Source organism: Protobothrops mucrosquamatus, unplaced genomic scaffold, assembly GCF_001527695.2.
Source record: "Protobothrops mucrosquamatus isolate PMUCROS unplaced genomic scaffold, P.Mucros_1.0 scaffold63, whole genome shotgun sequence".
NCBI lineage: Eukaryota > Metazoa > Chordata > Lepidosauria > Squamata > Viperidae > Protobothrops > Protobothrops mucrosquamatus.
Window position 1 is genome coordinate 445,253 of NW_015386442.1, and position 23,125 is coordinate 468,377.

A 23,125-nucleotide genomic window follows, 5' to 3' on the forward strand; every position below is an offset into this window, starting at 1 on the left:
CTGCCTCCAGAAGCGGTGAATGCGCCAACACTGGAAGTTTTTAAGAAGAAACTGGATAGCCATTTGTCCGAAATGGTATAGGGTTTCCTGCCTGAGCAGGAGGTTGGACTAGATGACCTCTGAGGTCCCTTCCAACTTTATCATTATTATTACAAGTATAGCAAGTGGAAAGAGGGGCACATAACTAAGGCAGAATATCAGCAAATAGCCTGAGCCTGCAAAGATGAAGTGAGGAAAGCTAAGGCTCAAAATGACCTAAGGTTTGGGACAAAAGTCAAAAATAGCACACACACAAAAAAGCTTCTTTCAACATGTAAAAAACAAGAAAAAGGTTAAGGAAACTATTGGTCCATTAATGGGAGAAAGTGGCAAGAAGGTGACAAGAAATAGAGAGAAAGCAGAACTACTTAACTTGTTTTTTGCATCCGACTTTACACAAACTATCAAAAACAGTACCATAAAAAACAGATTAAAAACACATTAAAATAGGCAAGAAATGGTAAGTGAGCACCTGTCCACTCTAGACAAGTTCAAATCACCAGGACCAGATAGATTACACCCCAAGGTTCTGAAGCACTGTGATCTCAGTTGTGATCTCAGAGGCACTGACCTATATCTTTCAAAGATCCTGGAGCACTGGGGAACTACCAGAGGACTGGAAAAGAGCTATGTAGTTCCCATCTTCAAAAAAAGGGGAAAAATGGGTACAGGAAACTACAGACCTATCAGCCGGACCTCAATACCTGGGAAGATTCTGGAAAAGATAATCAAGCAACGAATCAGCGAACACCTAGAGGCAAACAAAGTCATAGTCAAAAGCAACATGGGTTTGTCAAAAACAGATCATGCCAGACAAATCTTATTGTATTCTTTGATGAGGTGATAAAGTTAGTGGACCAGAGGAATGCTGTGGATATTGACAGACTTGAACATTGGGGTCTATCTCAGTGATGAAAAAAATAAGGTTCTACATTTAGGCAAGAAAAACCAAATGTACAGGTACACTATAAGTGGTACCTTGCTCAATAGTAGTAACTGTGAGAAGGATATGAGAGTACTAGTGGACAATCACTTAAATATGAGCCAGCAGTGTGCTGCAGCTGCCAAAAAAGCCAACACAGTGCTAGGCTGCATTAACAGGCATAGAATCAAGATCACGTGAAGTGTTAATACCACTTTATAACGCCTTGGTAAGGCCACACTTGGAATACTGCATCCAGTTTTGGTCACCACAATGTAAAAAAGATGTTGAGACTCTAGAAAGAGTACAGAGAAGAGCAACAAAGATGATCAGGGGATTAGAGGCTAAAACATATAAAGAACGGTTGCTGGAATTCGGTATATCTAGTTTAATGAAGAGAAGGACTAGGGGTGACATGATAGCAGTGTTCCAATATCTCATGGGGTTGCCACAAGGAAGAGGGACTCAAGCTATTCTCCAAAACACCTGAACGTAGGACAAGAAGCAATGGATGGAAACTAATCAAAGAAAAAAACAACCTAGAACTAAGGAGACATTTCCTGACATTTAGAACAATTAATCAGTGGAACAACCTGCTTCCAGAAGTTATGAATGCTCCAACACTGGAAGTTTTTAAGAAGAGACTGGACAACCATTTGCCTGAAATGGTATAGTTTCCTGCCTGAACAGGTGGTTGGATTAGAAGACCTCCAAGATCCCTTCCAACTACTACTACTACTACTACTACTACTACTACTACTACTACTACTTATTATTATTATTATTATTATTATTATTATTATTATTATTATTATTATTATTATTATTATTATTATTATTATTATTATTAAACTGATTAGCAATGAATTAGCAAGCAATGAACCATCAAAGATTTGGTTTACCTTTAATAAATAAAAACAGAGGTACACTTTTCCTCAGTTCCTTAATTTTCTTTAATTTCAAATTCAGCTAATCTACATTCCATCGCTTATATTAACCTGATTTATTTATTTTATTGCTTTTAAAATAAGTGACAAAAAGGAAAAAAGTGCAAACATAATTATCAAAAAAATACATACTTTGTCAAAAGAAAGAAAAAAACACATAGAAAATGCTTTTTAGCAAAAAATGGGAAAAATATTTTAAAAGGAAAAAAAATGCTTGTACATAATTCTACACCCAGTGGTGGGATTCAGCCGGTTCGCACGAGTTCGGCAGAACCAGTAGCTAATTTTTTGTTGCCCAGGCCCAGAACGGACTTCCGGAAATGGCATCCACACAGAGAACCGGTTGTTCACATATTTGAATCCCACCAGTGCCTATTCTAGTTACTTACCCACCTCCCCCAGGTAATATATGGGGAACTACATATTTATTTTAATATACAGTCAGGAAGTTTTTATTTAGGAATTGCATTTCTCTGTTACGGCTGCTATTCTCCAACTTGCCTTGTTATTCATTTGGGCCTTTGGCTTCATGATTCCAAATATAAAACTAAACATGATAAAAATGGGATTATATGTATATAATGTATATAATTGGAAAACTTCTTAATAATACCAAATTGTAAAACAAGAACAAAAAAATAGCATGGATTGAACTTTTTTGATGTTTTGATGTTTCATACTGATGTAATCAAAACATTAATTGAAAGGGACTCACTCTGATCATCAAGCAAGATACTTTGCTATGGTCATCAGATATTTTGAGAAATGCTTCATGGCATCATGTCACATTCAAATGTAGATATGTGTAATTTGTAACCTAATTATGTTTAAAGAGGTAAAGGTTTCCCTGCCAGTTGTGTCTGATTCTAGGGCATGGTGCTCATCTCCATTTCTTGGCCAAGGGAGCCAGCATTGTCCGAAGACATTTTTCATGGTCATGTGACCAGCATGCTATGCTCCAAAAATGCATGAAACACCGAAGTGGTACCTATTAATCTAATTGCATTTGCATGCTTTCAAATATGCTTTTCAATATATTTAAAATTGAATCCATAGGGACAAAAGAATATTCTAGTATTTCCACTTACCAGTTTCAGCTGTTCTTACAGATAATGGGTCAGATGACTGATTCCCATGACCGAGGCGAGTGAATGCTCTTACCGAAATGTTATACAAAGTGTATGGGTTCAACTCATTTAAAATAAGATGTGTTGTTGTAGCATTTTTAATTATTAAAATACTGCCATTATCAGACATGATTTCATAATGAGTTATCATCCCATTAGGCATTTCAGGTGGTAACCACCTTAAGTTGACTTCTGAGGCAGTCACTTCTAATGCCTCAACATTCTGAGGTGGTGAACTGGGTTCTTTCATTCAGAAAACAGAAAAAAAGTGAATGAGTATTAGGGTGCATTCATTCATAACTATTTTAAAATACAGAATTTATCAATTTGTGTTCTTTGTATTTTTATAATATATAGACCAAGATTAGATAACCTTTTGTGAATTAAAGACTTAATAGTTGCCAAATGAAACCTTTGGGAACAAATTTGTCAGTGTATATTTGAGCAAATATAAAACAACTTTTGGACATGCAAATGTACAACCTTTAAACATGTGGAAGTATATCCAATCTCAGCATATGCACATGCATAAACATTTTTCTCAAACACACTAATATACTTACATATTTACATGCACACACAAGTGCACATACATATGTTCTTGTACAGTATATATCTGTGTCCTATACTCACATTACATTCTTTCCTATTGTCTCGTGCAAAATACTCTAGTTTCACCATTACCAGCAGCAAAATGCAATAATTTTTGAACTGTTGTGATAAGTGGAAATTGCAAGCCATAATTCAGAATTGTTAAAAATAGCAGAAATTCCGTGATTCTCATCCTCATTGTCAATTTCCTCTACTTACTTCATCACTACACAGACCTTCATATCACTGATGCTGATGCCTACTCTAATACCACATTTGCCTTCAGTGGTAACTTTCTACTCGTTCTCTCACAGTTAAAACTGTGCTATTTAGTTGATTACTCTGCAGCTACATTTATAAATTAAAGTTAAGAATTAAAATTTCCTGAAGCTAGTCAATATATATTTAATATGGTAATAATATTTAGTGCTGTCTCTTATCTTAGTGGGAGAAAAAGAATTTTGTCTAAAGAACTTTAAGAAATTGCTTACGATGTTGTTTGCAAAACACCTTTTTAAAATTGACATATGAAGTATTAATTAGTCATACTAAACAGCAAGAGAAGTTGGAATCTGCTCCCCCCCCCAAAAAAATGATCAGATTTATATGTAAAAAACAGACATGGCTTACATGTCTATTTATTATTTGTATAAATTTATTGCTTAATGGGCATTTTAGATAAATCAACCATAATTGATCAAACTGAAATTATAAAATCAATATGAAAACAACGTACTTACCATCTTCAAGTGTTCTTATAAAAATATCATTGTCTTCAGAAAGTGCACTTTCTCCAACAGTTGTGGAAGCTGTTACCCTCATTTTATAATCTGTGTACTTTTTTAAGTCTAACAAAGAAAAACAAAATCTATAAATGAAATTTACTGTGCCTTCATTTGGGCACTTTTACATATTTTTTGTTTACTCTAATAGATATTGGAGAAATTTGCTTTCAAGATATTTCTTCTAGCAGGTTGCACACATAAGGACTTTAGAACAAATATTAAATATTATATAAAAGTACTGTATGGAGAAACATTTAGCATGTGATCTTGAACCATTAAAATGCCTCTAAAATGCTTTCTTAATTTTACATTTTAGGCTTGATTTTAATTTTTAATGGTCCAAAATAAAAAATAAAAAACCCTGATATTGGCTAGTTCAGTATTTTGACATTTTCCTTTTTTTGGGGGGGGGGGGGTTTCTTATCTTTCATATGTGCAAATTAAGTGTTGTGATGAGTTAATTAAAATGGATTATTAAATTTATTTCATGGTTAAAATATTGCTGTTCTAATTATTCTACTCATGCTATTATATATTTATTTATAAGTGGCTTATTTCTCCTGCAATTAAGTTGTACTTTGTTTATTTTGATGTTAGGAACTTTGTCCTATTTAATATTACAAACTAGTGATATTCAGGATGTTCAGTGGGAGGGATCAAACATAAACTAATGATACTGTGAGCATTTTTATTTACTTATCAAAGATTTGATATTTTATTTTATTTATCAAAGATTTTTACCTAGATTTGTATTGCCAGTATAACAATGTGACTAGTCCAAATATACGGTAAGCTGAAATACATTAAATATTTTCCAGTTGGTGATATTATATTGACATATGTACAAAATGTTTATTTTAGCTGACACTCCAAATATTTTTTGCACTTATTGGATTTCTCAACACATTTTTAAAAGATTGATTATTGTCTTTATTTTGAATGTGTAATATTTTTATTAGGTTTACATAGCCACCCATCTCATATAAGTAACTCTGGACAGCCAACACAATAAAAACCCTAATATAATAACAAGATATAATAAATAAGAATGAAGAATAAGAGAAGCATAAGGACTAAAAAATGTCTGGTCCAGGAAAGGGCTCAATTGTTACCCAACAAAGATTTGGACAAAAGCCCTCCTGGCCATGGCTATCATCTGATCTTTGAACAGAAGCCATGAAGATCCACAAATTGTACTCTGGTTATGGCCGGGAGAGTACCATTACATCCAGAAAGATGGAAAGATGGAAAAATTACCAAATCCAGGAACCACTCTCTCTTGCTCAGATTGAACTGAAGCCTGTTCTTCCCCATCCAAGGTCCCATAGCCTTCAGATACCAAGACAGAACCTCCACAGTATACAATGGCCATACTTGGGCCAAGATGTACAAATAAGTATCATCAGCACCTTGATGGTACCTCTATTGCCATTGAATTATCGCACCCAGCAGTTTCATATACTGTAGATGTTAAAGAGAATGGAAAGAGTAATGAGCCCTGAGAAAACCCATAACTCACGGGACAGGCTTGGAGCTGTTATCCTCTCCTGCCATCAATACTGACTGGAACCACTTTTGGAGGAATGAGGATAATTATTTCCACCTATAGCTCCTTCTTTGTTGTATATTCTTATTTCATTGAAGTAAGGTTCAGTGATGGGCAATTAAATCATATTACATATATCTGGAATTTATTTATTTGGCTCCATTTATGTAAATTTGGCCTTGTCAATATTGGAACTACCAGATGCTAAAGTGTGGCTTAATAAAAATTGTCAATTCTTAGTCTTTGAAGTGGCACTTCTTTTAGTCTGTAATCTTTATAATAATGTGGCATGTACAAAGCATCTATCCTTTTCTTTTTCTTCTTTCTCCCTATGCATGTTAGCTTGTTAATTTTTTTTAATTTTCATACTTTGTTTGATTTGCATTCATGTTTTTTTATTTAATTTGTAATTTTAAGAAGAGCAATAATAATATAATGATAATAATGAATGTATTCACTATGGTTTTACTTGATCAAATTCTTTTTAGTCATGTATTACAATTGTGGAATGTGGAAAAATATGTAAAGAGAGAAAAAGAATATATTTTTAAGGTAAAGTACAATCATGCCACAACTTGACATAAGTAACTTCTACAGAATTCTATTTTAACTTATATTTCTCAACATTCATTCACACTCTCACTTGGTCCCTTCTTCCTTCCTTCTTTCTGTTTCTCTCTTTATTTATATATATATATATAAAAACCATCCCACCTGTAATCAATATGTGTTTTTCTGATGTAGTCAGTTGAAAAGCTCTGTTGGTATCCACCTCCATGGCATAAACTGTGTAATGTGTGATTTTTCCATTGGGATTTAATGGTTTATCCCAAAAGAGCAAAATTGAAGATGAACTAATATTTTTATAATTTATATTTTCCACAGAACTTGGAACTACAAAAAGAATAATTCATTTAGAAATTTACATTTAGAAAAACTGAAAGAAACTAAATACTGCCAACATGATAATATTTCTGTTATAAAAATTTTACCTTGTTCACTTGTCTTAGAAATGAGAATAGCTGGTGGTCCTTCTCCAATGATGGTAAAAGCAGACACAGCAATTGCATATTTAGTGAAAGGCTGGAGTCCATTTACACGATATGACAGCTGCTCAACTGAAAGATTGATGGTATCAAATGTTTCATATTTTAAAAAAAGTAAAATCAGTCATACACATTTCTAATTTAGGACTAGTCCGGAGGATATTATTTCTACAAAAATGGTATAAGATTGCAGTTTTTGCATGTTTATGTTAAATGGTCAGTATCAAAATAACTGCAAAATTGATCAGCATGAGGACATTCATTGCACAGGAAAGAATAAAAAACAGGAATGTTGTTTCTATGCATATTTAATGAAGAAGAAATAGTACTAGATTCAATGGATGTTATTCCAAAATAAACTTACATATGTTTACAAAAACAGATTGCTTTCATTTCTGAAGCATGTTTGCATCAGTGCAAAAAAGAAAGGTAATCTTAGATATTGGAAATGAAAAATATGTTTTTGAACAGTCACTGTAAAACAAAAATAATAGCTAAGAATCATGAAGATAACTTTCCAGCAATGATTTTATTTACCACTAGCATTCAATGTAATGAAAATAACACCAGAATAATTGTTCTGTTTCATTTAATGACTCCCTTTTAAAATTTCAGAACATTTTTAAATCTGTCAGCCAAGCTTCATTTAATGGATCATAAATATCTGTGTTTAGTAACAAAAATGCTCCTTTGATAATGCTATGTAAGTGAATGTACTAATGGCATCACTGTGTCAAAGGGTCACCTCCACCTGTTGGTTGCCCCATGTTGCTGAGCTGTACCTTTTTGACCTATTTACCTTCAGTGACATTTGGAAGCCCATTTGTCAAAAACTATTGGGGGAAAAATTAAAGGTCTGCACGGGACATAGAGATATGTTAATCTCTTCCAATCACACCTGCTTTGGCAACTGTAATAACTGATTGTCTATGCAGCTTGTGCAATGGGTTTGGCATCTTCTTTCTCTGGGAGAGAGGTCAACTGGGTGACAAGGGGCTACTAAGCTCTGCTTGTGTGGTATTTCTCCATTTGCAGAATGTGACATCAGCAAATGCCCACTAACAAGATGACTGAACTCTTTGCTAAAGATAATTCATGTAATAGCCATGGTCTGAACAATGAAGTAGCTATAGAAAACAACTTTTTTCCTACTTACCAGAATTTAAATATAGTTCCGCCTCATCATTTAAAGTTAGAAAATTATCAACAGGAAAATTATCAACAGTGTATTTTACTGGAGAAAATTCATGTACTCTTGGGAAGATTTCAGCTGAACCTTCATATAAACTGGTCACTGTTTTTATTTTATTCAGTGAGGAAGATAATGCATATTCTTTTATCATATCTGTATCCCCAGATTCAGTAAAATCCTAACATAGAAAGAAGAAAGAAATAACTTTCCATTTTTTAACTTTAGCGATAGGAATGAAGACAAAGGGAAAATGTGAAAATATTAAATGTAGGTAAGCATGAATTGGGATTAAAGTACCTTAATTTTCTCTGTTAGAATTGTATCTTCAAGGATCTCCTCTGCTTCCTCATGTGAAACTTTAACTCGGTACTGAGTGATGATTCCATTTGATTGCTGTGGTTTTTTCCAAGCAATTCTGACAAAGGTCGCTGCTTCCTCTACTACATGCAAATCAAATACAGGTCCTGGAACTGAAATGTAATGTATATAGTAAAATTACAGAACAGCAAGCATTAGAAAATGTTTAATCTTAAAATTAATAGTATCTATAAAAGAAACATTTATCTGAAGCTACATAATTCTGATGGATACAGCAAATGTCTACAGTGTTGCCAAGAACACTATGGGAATTTACTATTGTCTTCTTCTAGCCTACAGTGCAGACATTCTCCAAGTTTAGCTTCCAAGCTTAACCAGGTGTTGCTAATCTACTGATGACTATTCCCACCATTCTTGTTTTTTAATCTAGTTAGGGGCTGATGAACTTCCAGTCTGTGGACCTCATCCATTCTCATCATTCTGCCCAAGGAATATTGAGTGAAATGCCACATCTCCCTAAAGCCGTCTCCCCAGTGAGAACTGCTCTTGACAGCATTTTAGCTATGCACCTGTAGGTATAATTTTGCAGTTGAGATATATCCTCTGGAAGTTGGATAGCAGAGACTGTCTTCATGATTACTTTCCATTTATTGTAAAAGAACTGGGGGTGGGGGAAAGTGCATGGAAAGAACAGCTTAGAAACAATTAATACACATCTTGCTTTTGAAGTGAAAATTTTACACATTAATGCATCATATGAAAATTGAAGTAATTTCAATTAAAAGAATCTGTAATGTAATCAGCTTCTTTAGTAAACAAACTTTTTATTGTAATCACTTACTGCCATCTAGTGGCCAAGTAGTTGTGCTGTCCTAACCATTGGGACAGAATAAACTAAGACTGTTTAATTCATCTTTCAACAACAAAACAACAACAATAATAATCCTTAATAGATAACAACAATAACAACAACAACAACAATGATCCAGTCTGACTTCTAAATATTATCAGAGAACCTGCTGAATTTTACATACAATTTCAACTGCTAAGGAATGCCATGAAACTAATGGAAGACTCATTCTTATTTATACCATTATCATTTATTCCATTGTTCTTGGAAGCAAGCAAATGATCCAATGTTACTCAACATTTAGAGCTGCACACAAATACACACCCACATCTTCCATGGGCTGCATTTGTCAACATTATCTGTCCATATTAAAATATGAATACATTGTATTAAAATTATATATTTCTATGACATATATAGCTTACCTCCTGCAGGTGTGAAAATTGTTATATTTGACTTTGGACCCACTCCAGCACTTGTTTCAGCAGCAACAAACACATCATATAATGTAAATGGTACTAGATTATTAAATGTAAACTTGAGATCTTTTGTGCTGTTATCCAAAATACGAACTGAAATAATCATTTAAAAATATCAAAAACAGATAGTTAGGCTCTTTGAAATTATTTTAAAAGAATTTTTATCCTGATTATGTTAAAGAAAACTGAAACAGGCAAGTATTATAAACTGATCAGATATGTCAGCTTCATGTGAATGAATATTTTTATGACACTTGGTAAAAAGATGAAAGACAAAAGATGTATCCTGTCAGTTTAATCCAATTAAATGTTACTACATACTTAATTATGTCAGTACTCTGCATATAATTTAATTGACAATACTATGTTGGCTTGCAGGATAATTACTAGATTAAAGATTTGACCATGCACTGACTAGAACAAGCAGGTTTAGGGTAAATCTGAGTTTTACCTGCAATTTTGGTATACTGGCAAAATGGATTGATATTACCCTTTCAGTTAACAGGGCATAGTGCATGTATCCTTAATGTATGATTAAAGATAGTAACCTAATCTATAGTTTCTTTATCTTACTAAAAATGTTAGATGAGCACATTGACTGATCAAAGTCACAATGGGTAGCATATACCAATACTTATGACTCATCTGGTGATTATCATTGCCTGGAAGATTAACACAATAAGCCCTTCATGGCATGGGAATGGGCTGTTTGAGGGATTGCCTTTCCCCACCTACATCAGCCCAGTTCTTTTGATATTCCAAAAGGCCCTTAAGAGCTGGTTATGTGTCTAGGAATGAGGATTGCATGGAACCAGAGATGTTTTTTAAAAAATAAATAATTTAATTCATTTTCTATTATTACAAATCATAAGTGCTTAGTAAACAACGTGATGTCCGGGTAAATTTGAAACTCAATGTTGCATCTTAACTTCTTCAATATAAATCTGTTCAATGCTACACAATAGTGTTTTTTCCCCCTGGTTCTCTCTTCTTCCCATAGTGTTTTCATTTTCTCAACATTGAACAAATACAATTCTTACTACTATTAATGCATACAAAATTAGGTATATACATCCTCTTCATATTTTTCTAGTGTTATACAAATAACAATAGTACCAATTTATAACCACTTTATATTTAAATTGTATTATATCTTTTCTAACTACTTTATATTTAAATTGTAATTGCAATTAAAGTCTCCTTATTAAATCAATGTCTGTTTTTCGAGCTCTTATTTAAGTTTAATTTCCCACCAGTATTCAAAATATCTTTGTCAGTTATGATTTTCTCAAAATTAGTTACATTTGTGTAACAAAATTAGTTACAAATGTATAAATTTCATTTATACAAGCCATCCTACTGTTTTTATAATTCCCATATCAAAAAAGGGTACTATTCTAATTATAAATCATATCTTTCTTATTATAAAAATCTATTTATATCTATGTGCTAGCTATACTTTTTACCATATTCAAACCAATATTGGATCATATAATACCCTGTCTGGTATGTCAGATCTTCTGTTTTTTTAGTCTAACTCTAGCTTTCTTCCTTTGCCAGTTGGCTTTCCAGCCAAAGTAATTAAATCACCAAAAAATTCTTCCTCTGTTTTTGTGAATATTGCTTGGAATGGGAAGAACAATTTAAGTAAGGTATTTTTGAGGGGAATTCTACCCAGTTGTATTCATTAAACAACTCCCACTTTCCTTCTTCCTCAACTTCTCTTTTCATTTTTTGTCTCCCAATTTCTAGCATTTCCCCTAATAGCTTTATAATCCGTTTTTTTTAAATCTTCTTCCTTATCCTCAGGTATATTTTGAAAACCTAAAGAATAGGGTGCCTTTTCCATTTCCATTGTTGTAACTATGTCTTGCAGATTTTTTATTAGTTTTTGTTGATTTTTTAATACAATTCAACAGTGCTTATTCAACAAACATGTTGTCTGAGTTTATCATTCACTAATACAAATTAAATTCCTAATCCCTAATTTGTTTCTCCAACCATTGATAAAATAAGTCCCAAGTTTGAAAATATTCTGTTTCTTCTTTTTCTTTCAACCTCAAAGTAAGTCTGTCCATTTTTGCACAGTCTAGTATTTTTTTTAATTATTTCTTCCTCTGGTGGTAGTTCTTCATTTTTCCAGTATTATGTGAATGTAATTGTTATTATGTGCAAAATCAAATATACATTTTGTTTATTAAGTTTTTCTGGCATTATGCCTAATAAAAAGAGTTCAGGTTTAAAAACTGTTTCCCCAACATCTTTTCTAGCCAAGTATGTATTTTTGTCCAATATCTCTTTGCTTTAACACATGTCCACCAAACATGATAAAAAGTACCTGGTTTATGATTACATTTCCAACATTTATCTGACATAGTTTTAAACATTTTTGCTAATCTTGCTGGTGATAGATGCCATCTATAAAACATTTTATATAAGTTTTCTTTATAAGAGGTTGACATTGTCAACTTACAATTTCTTTCCCACAAGTTTGCAGTTTTTTATTTGTCTGTCAGTTTATGTTTCTCTTCTTTTATATCTTGAGTCTTTGGATCAGTTTCCTCTAATTCATCTTCTGTTTTCTAACTTGTTTGTTCATTCTTTGTAGTTGTTAGAGATTTGCTCATTTATATTTTCAAAATTGTTTTTAATCTCATCATGGTTTCTTCTTGCATCTTCCTTGTGTGAAATAATTGTCTCCTGAATTAATTGTAGCATAGAATGTATTTCCTTCTGGAAAATGTTTGCTTCTTCTTGAGGCATTACTCCTGGTAGACCTGGTTGGGGGCTTTAGATGGAAGTATTAAGTATGTTTTCCTACCACTTTTGGCTAAACATAAAGGATCCATTTTATTTTTCCCCTCCAGATATTCTATCAGAAGTGTTGTTATCCCCAAATGCTTTGTCTAATATCTAAGTCTTGTCTAATATCACCAATTTTAATGTCCATAGAACAAAGTCTTATCTGGTTCTTCTGATCTTTATATGTAGTCTTTATAATCCAATAGGTTCCAGGATATAAGTCCACTACTGAAAGCAATGTTTTATAATAGTCCTTCTGCTCAAGCATCCAGAAATTGTCAATCAGCCAAGATTTACAATCCAAAATGTTCAACCACCCTAAGACCAATTCAAAAACCTCCCCCAGACAAACATAGCCAGAAGTCAAGTTTTTCTTTCTCTCCAAATGGTTCTTAAGATTAAAAGTCAGTGCTCAGTATATGTTTATAATCCAAGAAGGTCAATAGATTTCAAAACAATTAAGTTCTCACATTGTAGTAAGTACGTCAAGATATTTTTCTCTGATGCCAGCTGTTCTCTGTTGAGTTAAAAGTCACCAAACAACAAAGAAGCTAGGTTGTTATCTATTTCTAGGCTTCTTGCCAGGTCTGCCTCAGTCATTGCAGCTGTGGTGCTATATTCTCATCCACCACTAGATGTCATTAAATATCCATTTTCCAACTCTCAAAACAGAAGGTTGATTTCTTGTATTTCACCCAGTATTCTTTCAAAGAGAAAATCTTAACAATTTTCTCAGTTGTCAAATTTGTCAAAACTAAGCTTTATATTACTTCCACTTCAGTGTTAAATATTTCTGTCCCCCATAAAAAAATTAAAATGTCACTTCCATTCCTCTGGAAGGATGGGGCTGCAATCCCCTTCCTTCTCACGTTTGGAGGTTTTTAGCTTCTTGGGAGCCTTTTCCAGGAAATCCAGTTGTAAAATAGTAAGGAAAGGATCAATATTCTCACCCAGTTCCAAACATGCTGTTTACGATCTGCTAATTAGTGCTTCTTTCTTTGGTTGTCAGTAGCTGGAGGCTGGCCACAGGAATGCAGTCACTCTTTCCCCTGCCAGTTTGGAGGGCTTTCCTCAGATCAAACGGATCGACCGCCATCTCTCCGTGATCAACGAGGTACCCCTCCTTCTTCATTGCCTCTCCGGGATGATTTTAGGCCCTTTTAGGGCCCTCAGCAGGGCGAAATCAGGCACAGAAAGCAGAGCCCTGCCTTCCTGCATCCGTGTTGCTACGACGTCAAATTGGAAATCTCCAGAGATGTTTAATTTTTGAGGGGCCGTTTTGTTACCTCAAAAATAGGTTAAAAATAAGAAAATAATGAATGCACCAAGAGGAAGATGAAAATGCAGAAAATAATGGTTGGATGGAGTTAATGAAATCCTGAAAAAGAGTTTAAAGAACAAATGATATGGTGGGCATAAAAATGGTTAGCAAGGCTAGAAAGATATTAAGAGGTAATGGTGTTGGTATAAAGTAAATTTAGGTATTTTTTTCTTTTCTATATCTTTGCTCATTATTTCTTAGTCTGAGTTCTGGATAATGTTAGTTATCCCCAAAAGAAGTAGTATGATGATATATAAATAAATGTTATAACTGTATAGCGCTAATAGTTAGTTTTATGAACCAATTAATGACTAAACACAGTAGATTATGAAACATGTAAATAAAATAATAGAAAATCAAATTAATTGATTTACCAGTTTGTCCATATAATTCCACTTTGTAAGTAAACTTTCCAGTAACAATGTTTGGTGGCTCCCATGAAATTGAGAAAGATTTTCCTGTAACATTTCCCGTGACAAGATTTTGAGGAGGATCTTCTGGAACTAAATTTAAAAAAACATATAGGAATACTTATTTCATAAAATCTGAATTGTATCCTCCTAGTTTCTTTTCATTACTGCAATTATTTTTAAAATTCATCCTGATAATAAAACTACCAGAAAATCAATACAGTGGCAATCCACATCAAGAGATATAATACTCAGTGGAATTCAAATTAAAATGAGCATTCCTAATATGCCAACATATAAAATGGCAGATTTTTGTGCACCTAGTTAAGGAATTTATATAAAGAAAATAATTTCTGGGATTTTATGGGTATGAAAAAAGACTTCATTTTTTTGGGCAAAATACTTTACTGTGGCAGTAAGATGAAAAAGGCAATGGGCTGGATCAATCATTCTACTTCCATATTCCCAGGTGTCCATTCTTGTATTTCCATTCCCGAACCTTCCCCCAATTACCTAAATATGGATTTGGATGGGCCTAAAGAGGTTCCAGGGAAAGCAGGAATGGAAAACCAAGCCCATTGCGTGTAGTATGGACATGTCGTGATATGCACAAGTTGCCAGTTTGTCTCCAGGTGCCCATCAAGGTTTGGGTTGTGACCTACAAAGCCTTGAATGGCATAGGATCTGCTTATTTGAGGAACTGCTTCTTTTCCAGTGTATCTGCTCAGTCAATTTGATTTTACAGAACTGAGACACTCCAGGTTCCTTTGATTAAGTAATGTCATCTATTGGGACCCTGGAATAACCATCACCACCACCACAACAACAACAATAGTAACTCTCACAGTTACTACTGTTGAGCAAGGTACCACCTATATTGTATCTGTGCATTTGGTTTTTCTTGCCTAAATGTAGAACTTTACTTTTTTCACCATTGAATTTTATTTTGTTAGATAGCGCCCAATGTTCAAGTCTGTCAAGATCCTTAGCAAAGGAGATTGACATCCCTTGTTTTATTCTATGTGTTGCACTGTCATTTATATTTTATTGTAATTTGTTTGTTGTGAGCTGCCTAGTGATGCTAGGAGTTGGACGGCATACAAATTAAATTATTTCTCTTGGAGAAAAATTTATAGATGTGGTCATTAAGAGTCAAAAATGACTTCATAGCATATCATGACTTTTTAAAAAAAAATCAATTGAATATAATCAAATATGTTTAATAATAAGGCAGAGCTTATTTTACTTTATTCTAAATAAAAAGCTTGTGTAGGTTTGTCCATAATTTGTATGCGTGTCCCTGTTTCATTCTTAATATTAATATTTTCTCTCAAATACATGAACTTTAAGCCTTCAAATCAAATTTTAGGCACTCTGTTGAAATAAGGTAGATACAATTACACTATCTTCCTATTTTATTGGCCAATAAACGTTTAAGTATAAAATACATTATTAGAAGCCTCAAAAAACAACTGAAAGCCAAACTTTAGACATCACTTTCTAAAAATAATCTTGGTTATGCATTTAAACTGCCTTGAATATTTGCTTCAACTTTTAACTTTGTTAGTGATATCCCTAACCTATTGCTATTTTTACACAGCTGACAAAATGCTTCAGCTGCTTGAACTGTAATGAAGATTAGGTCAAACACGACATTATTTAAAGGCACTGGTGGTCATAAAAAGAACAAATATTTTGTATTATACTAGCTGCCAAAATGAGAACAGCTGTTAAAGAATAGAAATAAATCTTATCCAAAGCCTGATCTATGCTTTCTAGAGATTATTTATCATTCTTTATAAATCTTGCCAAATATAAGGGCATCAAGTACATTGTTATAAAAACAGCTATCCTTGAAATAGGATAATTAAGTCCAGCAGTTCTGTCAAGAAATACATCTTACCCAAGGAACATTATCAATTAATTTGCAAGGCCAGTGCTATCTTTAGTGAAGTAGATGGTTCAAACAGCATATTTTGGATATAAAAATGGCAAGTGCTCACTTATTTAACATATAGTTGCTTTGTTTTTTATTTGTGATTTAGTTACTAAGCATTTTGACTTGAATAGATGGAAAGTAAAATTGGTCACTTAGTTGTAAAAATATCCTAAGTTGTCCCAAATTTACAAAAAAAAATTCTTCAATTATGGAAAAAAACCAATATTAAGCCCTATTTTCTTAAACTAGAGGAAAACATGTGCTTTAGTAGCATTGTAAAGTATATATTTCCATCTATTTTAAGGAAATGGATCTTTCTGAAACAGGGCAATATGGACTGAAAAGACAGTGGAGATTAGGGAAATGTAGCACAGTTCAAATCCTAATCAGATTGGATTTGAAATTGGATCTGAAATTAAGACAGAATACATAGACCACTATTCTCATTACAAATTACCTTTCTCTCTATTGTTTGTTTGTTGAAATCAAAGTGTAATAAGCAGCATGGAAAAGTATTCTGCTATAATTCTCTTCATTATACTTTAATTGATTAGTTTATTATTTTTGACATTGATAATTTCAAATACTAATTTGTACTTCATATGCCCCCTGCCCTTTCATGTATGGGCTTGAGAAATTGCCTGTAAAGACTCAGGGAGAGATAAGAAATCTAGTCATTGGTCTATAGCAGGGGTGTCAAACTTGCCACGTCACGTGATGTGTTGTGATGTATCGCGACTTTTTCCCCATTGCCAGAGCTGGGGTGGACGCGGTTTCAGCATGACGCATCTGGCCCATGGGCCGGCAGTTTGACACCCCTGGTCTATAAGATAATGTATATCATGCAGATTTACAAACTTCAATATAATTAAATTTTTATTACAAAAAATTGTTTTGTTTCCATATGCTTCAGATGAAGTGTCTTATATGATTAAATAAAATGCAAATACCTACACTGAACCAGCCACAATTTTCATTCAGATTTCTCACTGACACCCATACCTCTTATTTTCTTAAATCCCAGGTTCAATAAAACTTGATCCATTCCTTATACAAGGACAAAAAGCAACATACCCAAAAACATATTTCTGGAAGATAAATTATCCTAGGATACATTCTGAAAGGCATTTTTTCAAGCTTTGCCAATTGCAAATGCTTTCCATATTGATTTCCATTCTTAACTTTGTTACCTGAAGAATATGTACCTGATTCTGGTGTCCTGACAATTGCACTGTCAATATAACCTGCTTCAGTGGTTACTGCTGAAACTTCAAAAAGATAAGTTGTGTATGGCCTAAGATTAGTCACGACAAAACTGACAGGTTCATTCCAAACTGAACTCATTGCCTTGGGAACAACTGTACTTGAGATAAACATAGTGGTTTTACTAGATGTAGTTGAAGGAGTGGTAGTACTCCATAAAAATGATTCACTGTTATCCTGTAAAGACAAACATTGAAATAAAAACAATTATTTTTGTGGATGTTTTTATTGTTTTGATATTTTAATTGTTTTAAAATTTTAGAATTGGAAGCATTTGTAAATTGCTTTTCAGATTATTATTTTATTCCAATGACACATAGGAGTAAAAACTGTTTTCATGTTTTTAGTATGCCAATTCTGAAAACTTTTTTAAATGTACCCTATATATATATATTGTAAAGGAGAAAAAAAGAAAATGCACTAGATACTGATGCAGATGGATAAAAATACAAAAGCTGTAAGATAAACTTAACTTGATAATCAATGAAGGAGAATATTTGTAGCTCAGGGTTGAAATGAGGGGTCCTTGGTGCACTCTGAGCTTGGTTGTTTTCTTGCAGACGTTTCATTACGCTAACTAGGTAACATCATCAGTGCTAGTAAGGAGTGCTCTTTGCTATCAGTGTATATTCTGGAGTCTTGTCTGTCTGGATGGGTGAAGGCGGTCTTAGGGATTCTTTGGTTGGGCAGTTTACTAATGGCTCTGAGTCATTAGTAAACAGCCCAACCAAAGAATCCACCCAGACAGGCAAGACACCAGAATATAAGCGAACAGCAAATAGCACTCCTTACTAGCACTGATAATGTTACCTAGTTAGGGTAATGATACATCTGCAAGAAAACAAGCAAACTCAAAGTGCACAAGGACACCTAACTTGGTAATGTCAATCAATTGATCAATACACATAATTTCTTATTTAATAATTTCAAAAAAATATGTTGTTACATAAATGTCTGTCAAATTATGCAGCTTAAATTGTGAAGTACTTCATCTATATATTAATTTACTATTTGGAACTGCAAATGCTTACGAGAACCAAAATATGTCAGTGTGACTGTGGCATACATCATTATTGTTATCATTTAGTTAAACAGAACAGGACTTATGCACTTTCAAGAGTGGTATTCGTACATGACAAATCAAAATTCCTTTGTTTTTATAACTGTTGAAATAGAGAAACTGTCTTTTTGGATTTGACCATCTAATTTTGATAAGATATTTTGCTATCGATGTATGAAAATTCAAGTATGAACTTTGAAATTGTATGTTTTTGTTAAAAGGAAAATTCAATTTTTTTTAAAAAAAAAAAGCTACATTCCAAATCATCTGGAATCTAGATAAGACTCTATAGCTGAATAGTATAATTTCACTTACTTTAGCAAATGCAATCAATATTAATTGATGACTTAGGATGATGATATTTTTATTTATTTATAAATAAATAAATCAAAATTTAAATATATAAAGGATACAGTTCCTAAAAGCAAAACAAGAAACAAAATCCCCAAACCAAAAACCTAAAAGAAGAATTTAAAAAGAAAACATTTCAGATAAATAACATTAAAATTTAATCTAAAATACCAAAGAAATAAAATGTGTGCTTGTGATTAAAAGGACAATAAAGTAAGTTTTTTTATTCTTCCGATCATGCTCTACAGATCTCCAATTAGTTTTGCTCTTAGGATCACTCACACTATGCCCTTATGCTGCTATCACTCTAATTGATTTTTTTACTGTGAATTTTGAACTGAAATGTGGACAGTCCTGAAGAATCAACTTTTATTTTTATCTATAACCGGCATGTTTTAATACTCACATTGCATTCTGGTAACCTGCCAGACAAAAGGTCTTCCACTTTAACAGAAACATCCTTCACTATTATTCCACTTCTTGCGTGCTTTACACTGATTTTGAAACTAGTTATTTTCCCATTTGGCTGTTGTGGCAAGAACCAAATCAGATTTACAGCTGAGTGGTTGAAAGCTTCAACTGTGAGATTTACCACTTTACCAGGTGCTTGGGAAGAGAGCAGCAAAATAAAAAAAGAAAGAAAGAAAGAATGTATTTGACTCATTTTAAATAGACTCTATTAAAAATAGTATTCTGTTACTACCACTGTATTACATGAAGACATCACAGAGCAAAGTGAGCTCATACACTGTTGTAACTCTAGGATGCCAAACATAAATGATGGATTTCCCTACTCCTTACGCCCTGGACAGGATTTTCAGATTCTGCAAAAAAATTATCTACAGCAATCTATGTAATATATAATTATTATATATTTTAGAGGTAGAATAGAAAAAATATTTATATTTGATATATATAACTATTTGAATGTAAACAATGATATTTGTGGTTTTTTAAATTAGCTGTTAAATTATCAAATTTTACACAAATTCTTCAGGAATATTTGTTGAAAGTTTGTCACTTCAGTGAATTTGTCATACTTAAATGTCAACAAATAACAAAATCTAAGTTTACAGAATAAGCTTAAATCTGAAGATAAATTTAGCATTGTATTATTAAATTAATAATAACCCCTTTATTATCAAAGTATAACATGTATACAGTGAAATTGGCTGAGCCTCCCTACGTTTTCAACAGTGTCTAAATTAAAAGGGTTGACCTGTAAATGTATTTGACTGGATTTATTTAATACTACAAGTTTCTATCCACATATAGTACAGGTAATAAACTTAACATTTAATTTAAAAACAAAAATAATGTTCTCATAATAACATGTGATTCAGCACAATTTGGCTCTTCAGATCCAAGCATGTCTCACTTTTCTGTAGCCTGACAAGATGATTAAGAGATGTTATAAACCAAGTTACCACTTTCTGCAGTTTGAAAGAGAAATGGCTCACTAAATATTCCAATGCCAGCACTATTTTCAGCAGCAACCTGCAAGAGGACAAAATCAATGAGAACTAAGATTGTATTTTAAGTGAAACAAACAATATTCATGCAAACTACCAAATTTATGTATGCTTCTGTGGGGGGAAAGTACCCAATAAAAACAGAAGATGGAAATCACCTGCATGTTGTCAACACATTCTTTACTAAGTGCTATGCATGGTATGAATGATTCCTTTTTTCTCAATGAAATTAAAAAGTGCTTGATAAAGGTACCACGGGCTCCATACATTGCCATTATGAGAATTGCTTGATTTGAGATATTGCTTGAACAGTTATAACATATTCAACAGTTATGGCATATTCAACAAACTGGAATATTAAACATAACTGATTTAGTACATTTTATATATATAGACTTTTAATGCATAATTGCAATATTAATATACTGAAATATCACCCAAACTATTCTGAAATTGTCCTGATAATGAGATACTTCTCAAATTAATCTTTATCTTGAACAACTTATCTGACTTTTGCAATTTGGCATCTTGCCATCAACTGTGTTAGACTGGAACTTTCAGGAAAGCTATTACTCCTGTCTATTTAAACTTTTGCAATATGTAATGCATTGTTTTATGATGATCACATCAAAAATGAACGTGTGATTTTCCTCAAAAGTATGAGAAATATATTATTCTTATCAAATAGAACAAAAATGCACTGGGACAAAAACAGGGAAGGGAAGGGGAGGGAAGGGAAGGGACAGCTTATTAAAATGCATAAGAATACTACCAGCTCTGGAAATTAATATACTTTCTCACTGTATTAGATAACTAAATGCAAAACTTCCACTAGAGAGCATAACTGAAGTGAAACTGAAGTGAAATTATGTGCCTACAGTCAGATTTACATTAAATATATATATAAATGCTTACAAATTTCAAAAAGTAAAATACTGCATTTTAAATTATATTTTATAAATAATAAAAGATAAATTTACCTGAATTTCATAAGTTGTTCCAGGGTTAAGGTTGGTTAGTAGAACTTCCAAACTATCTGGTTTTGTTGTAACTTGGGTGTAAATATTTTGCATCCAAGGACAAACCTCTTTATATTTAACTATGTAGGATATAATTCTCCCATTTGGGAAATGTGGTATATTCCATGAAAGGAGAATTCCTGCAGATCCAACTTTTTCCCCAGCTAGGAAAACAGGAGGTCCTGGATCTGTATAAATTACATATTTTTACATTAAACCTTTTCTTTAGCTACTGCAGAATAAGGAGAGGGTTTGCCAGTTTTTAAGCATCAAACAGCAGCAAATATGAAATTGGCTTTTTTTTAACTTCATGAAAGATAATAAAGTGCCTTTTGGAACATCAAGTAAATTCTTTCTCTAAGAATTTTAATGGAATGCTGTAATATTCATAAACAAATAGCTTCTAATGCCAATTTACTTTTTTAAGCTCAGTATTAAGGCGTCTGTGAGTTTGCCAAGACATTTTTGAGTACTCATATTTTGGCAAGTGTATCTTCAATCAAGATATTTTTCAAAGGGTAATTTTCTCTTCAAATATGCAACCCTGGAACTACTTCTTTAAAATAAATACTTTCCCAATTACTTTAGAGCAAGCACTGTGAACAATTTCAGTTTGCAAAACAGAAAATTACATACATATTTTTGAAACATTTTGATAAAACACTCAAATGCAATTTTGCCATAAACTCACTAGTTACATTAGTTGTTACTGTTCTGCTGACAGGTAAACTATACACTGAAGAGGAAACCGAAGAAACAGTCACATTATATATTGTCCCAGGAGTGGTATTTGAAATTTCAGCCTAGAATGTGAAATTAAGATTTAGAACTGCATCTCTCAATCTCTCAAATAAAGCACTGAAAAATTCAATAATACATTTACATCACTAGTATTCATAACATTTTTTATTTTATTTTTTAAAAAAACATGCATTACTCTTAGGTATAAGCTGCCTGTTGAAAAATGTTTAAAAAGCAGTAAGACCCATCAGTTAATAGTTCATTTCAGTGGCCGTGTTTATTTGTAGGATTCTGCACAGTTTTAAGTAATGAAACTAGACTGTTCATATCAACTGAGATATTCTGAGATAACCTAAAAATATATATATTAAGCTATCATAGTCATTGAAATATAATTTACATCAATCAACACTCAATATTCATATGAAATACCTGTGCCTTTGCAGCTCCAATAAAAAACAGAAGCACGATAACATGAAAAATCATGGTTTGTATGTGTGTGTGTGTATATATGTATATATATATATACATAAAAATATCCAAATACTGCAATGAAATAGTGTTCTTAAAACTTTGTGATGGCTTATGAGAGAAATGTTGCCTGCATTAACGAGTTATGTCTAGATCTCCCTGGCAAGTACACAATTAATGAACTTGTATTACTCAATAGCTCAGCCCTGCCTTTGTTAAAATATTCATGAACACTTAAATGACTGGCTAGAGGTCTGAGGTAGACTTTGTAAAAGTATCATCGCTGTTGTTAAGGCAACAAAGAATAGATGTTGAAATCTGCTCTTATAAATTTGGTACATGTACTTTTGCATTCCCAACCCAGCTTAAAAGGCACAAGATAGAATGTCATACTATGCCAATTGTCCTGTTTGCACAGCTTATAAACAAATTCG

At 32.8% G+C, this 23,125-nt stretch overlaps 1 protein-coding gene across 1 annotated transcript in view; it reads right to left on the reverse strand.

Moving 5' to 3' along the window:
• The window catches only part of PTPRQ (protein tyrosine phosphatase receptor type Q), a 92,586-nt gene extending 69,880 nt beyond the window's left edge, over positions 1 to 22,706 (reverse strand). The window contains exons 1-14 of the mRNA XM_015812034.1: positions 22,653 to 22,706; positions 22,171 to 22,282; positions 21,441 to 21,667; positions 20,416 to 20,485; positions 19,395 to 19,594; positions 17,520 to 17,754; positions 14,340 to 14,468; positions 9,789 to 9,935; positions 8,493 to 8,665; positions 8,160 to 8,373; positions 6,950 to 7,108; positions 6,672 to 6,851; positions 4,367 to 4,474; positions 2,997 to 3,278 (exon numbers count right to left, since the gene is read on the reverse strand). Coding sequence (XP_015667520.1) covers positions 2,997 to 3,278; positions 4,367 to 4,474; positions 6,672 to 6,851; positions 6,950 to 7,108; positions 8,160 to 8,373; positions 8,493 to 8,665; positions 9,789 to 9,935; positions 14,340 to 14,468; positions 17,520 to 17,754; positions 19,395 to 19,594; positions 20,416 to 20,485; positions 21,441 to 21,667; positions 22,171 to 22,282; positions 22,653 to 22,706 — 2,290 coding nt within the window. The remainder of the gene's footprint in view (positions 1 to 2,996; positions 3,279 to 4,366; positions 4,475 to 6,671; positions 6,852 to 6,949; positions 7,109 to 8,159; positions 8,374 to 8,492; positions 8,666 to 9,788; positions 9,936 to 14,339; positions 14,469 to 17,519; positions 17,755 to 19,394; positions 19,595 to 20,415; positions 20,486 to 21,440; positions 21,668 to 22,170; positions 22,283 to 22,652) is intronic.
• Positions 22,707 to 23,125: the final 419 nt, after the last annotated feature.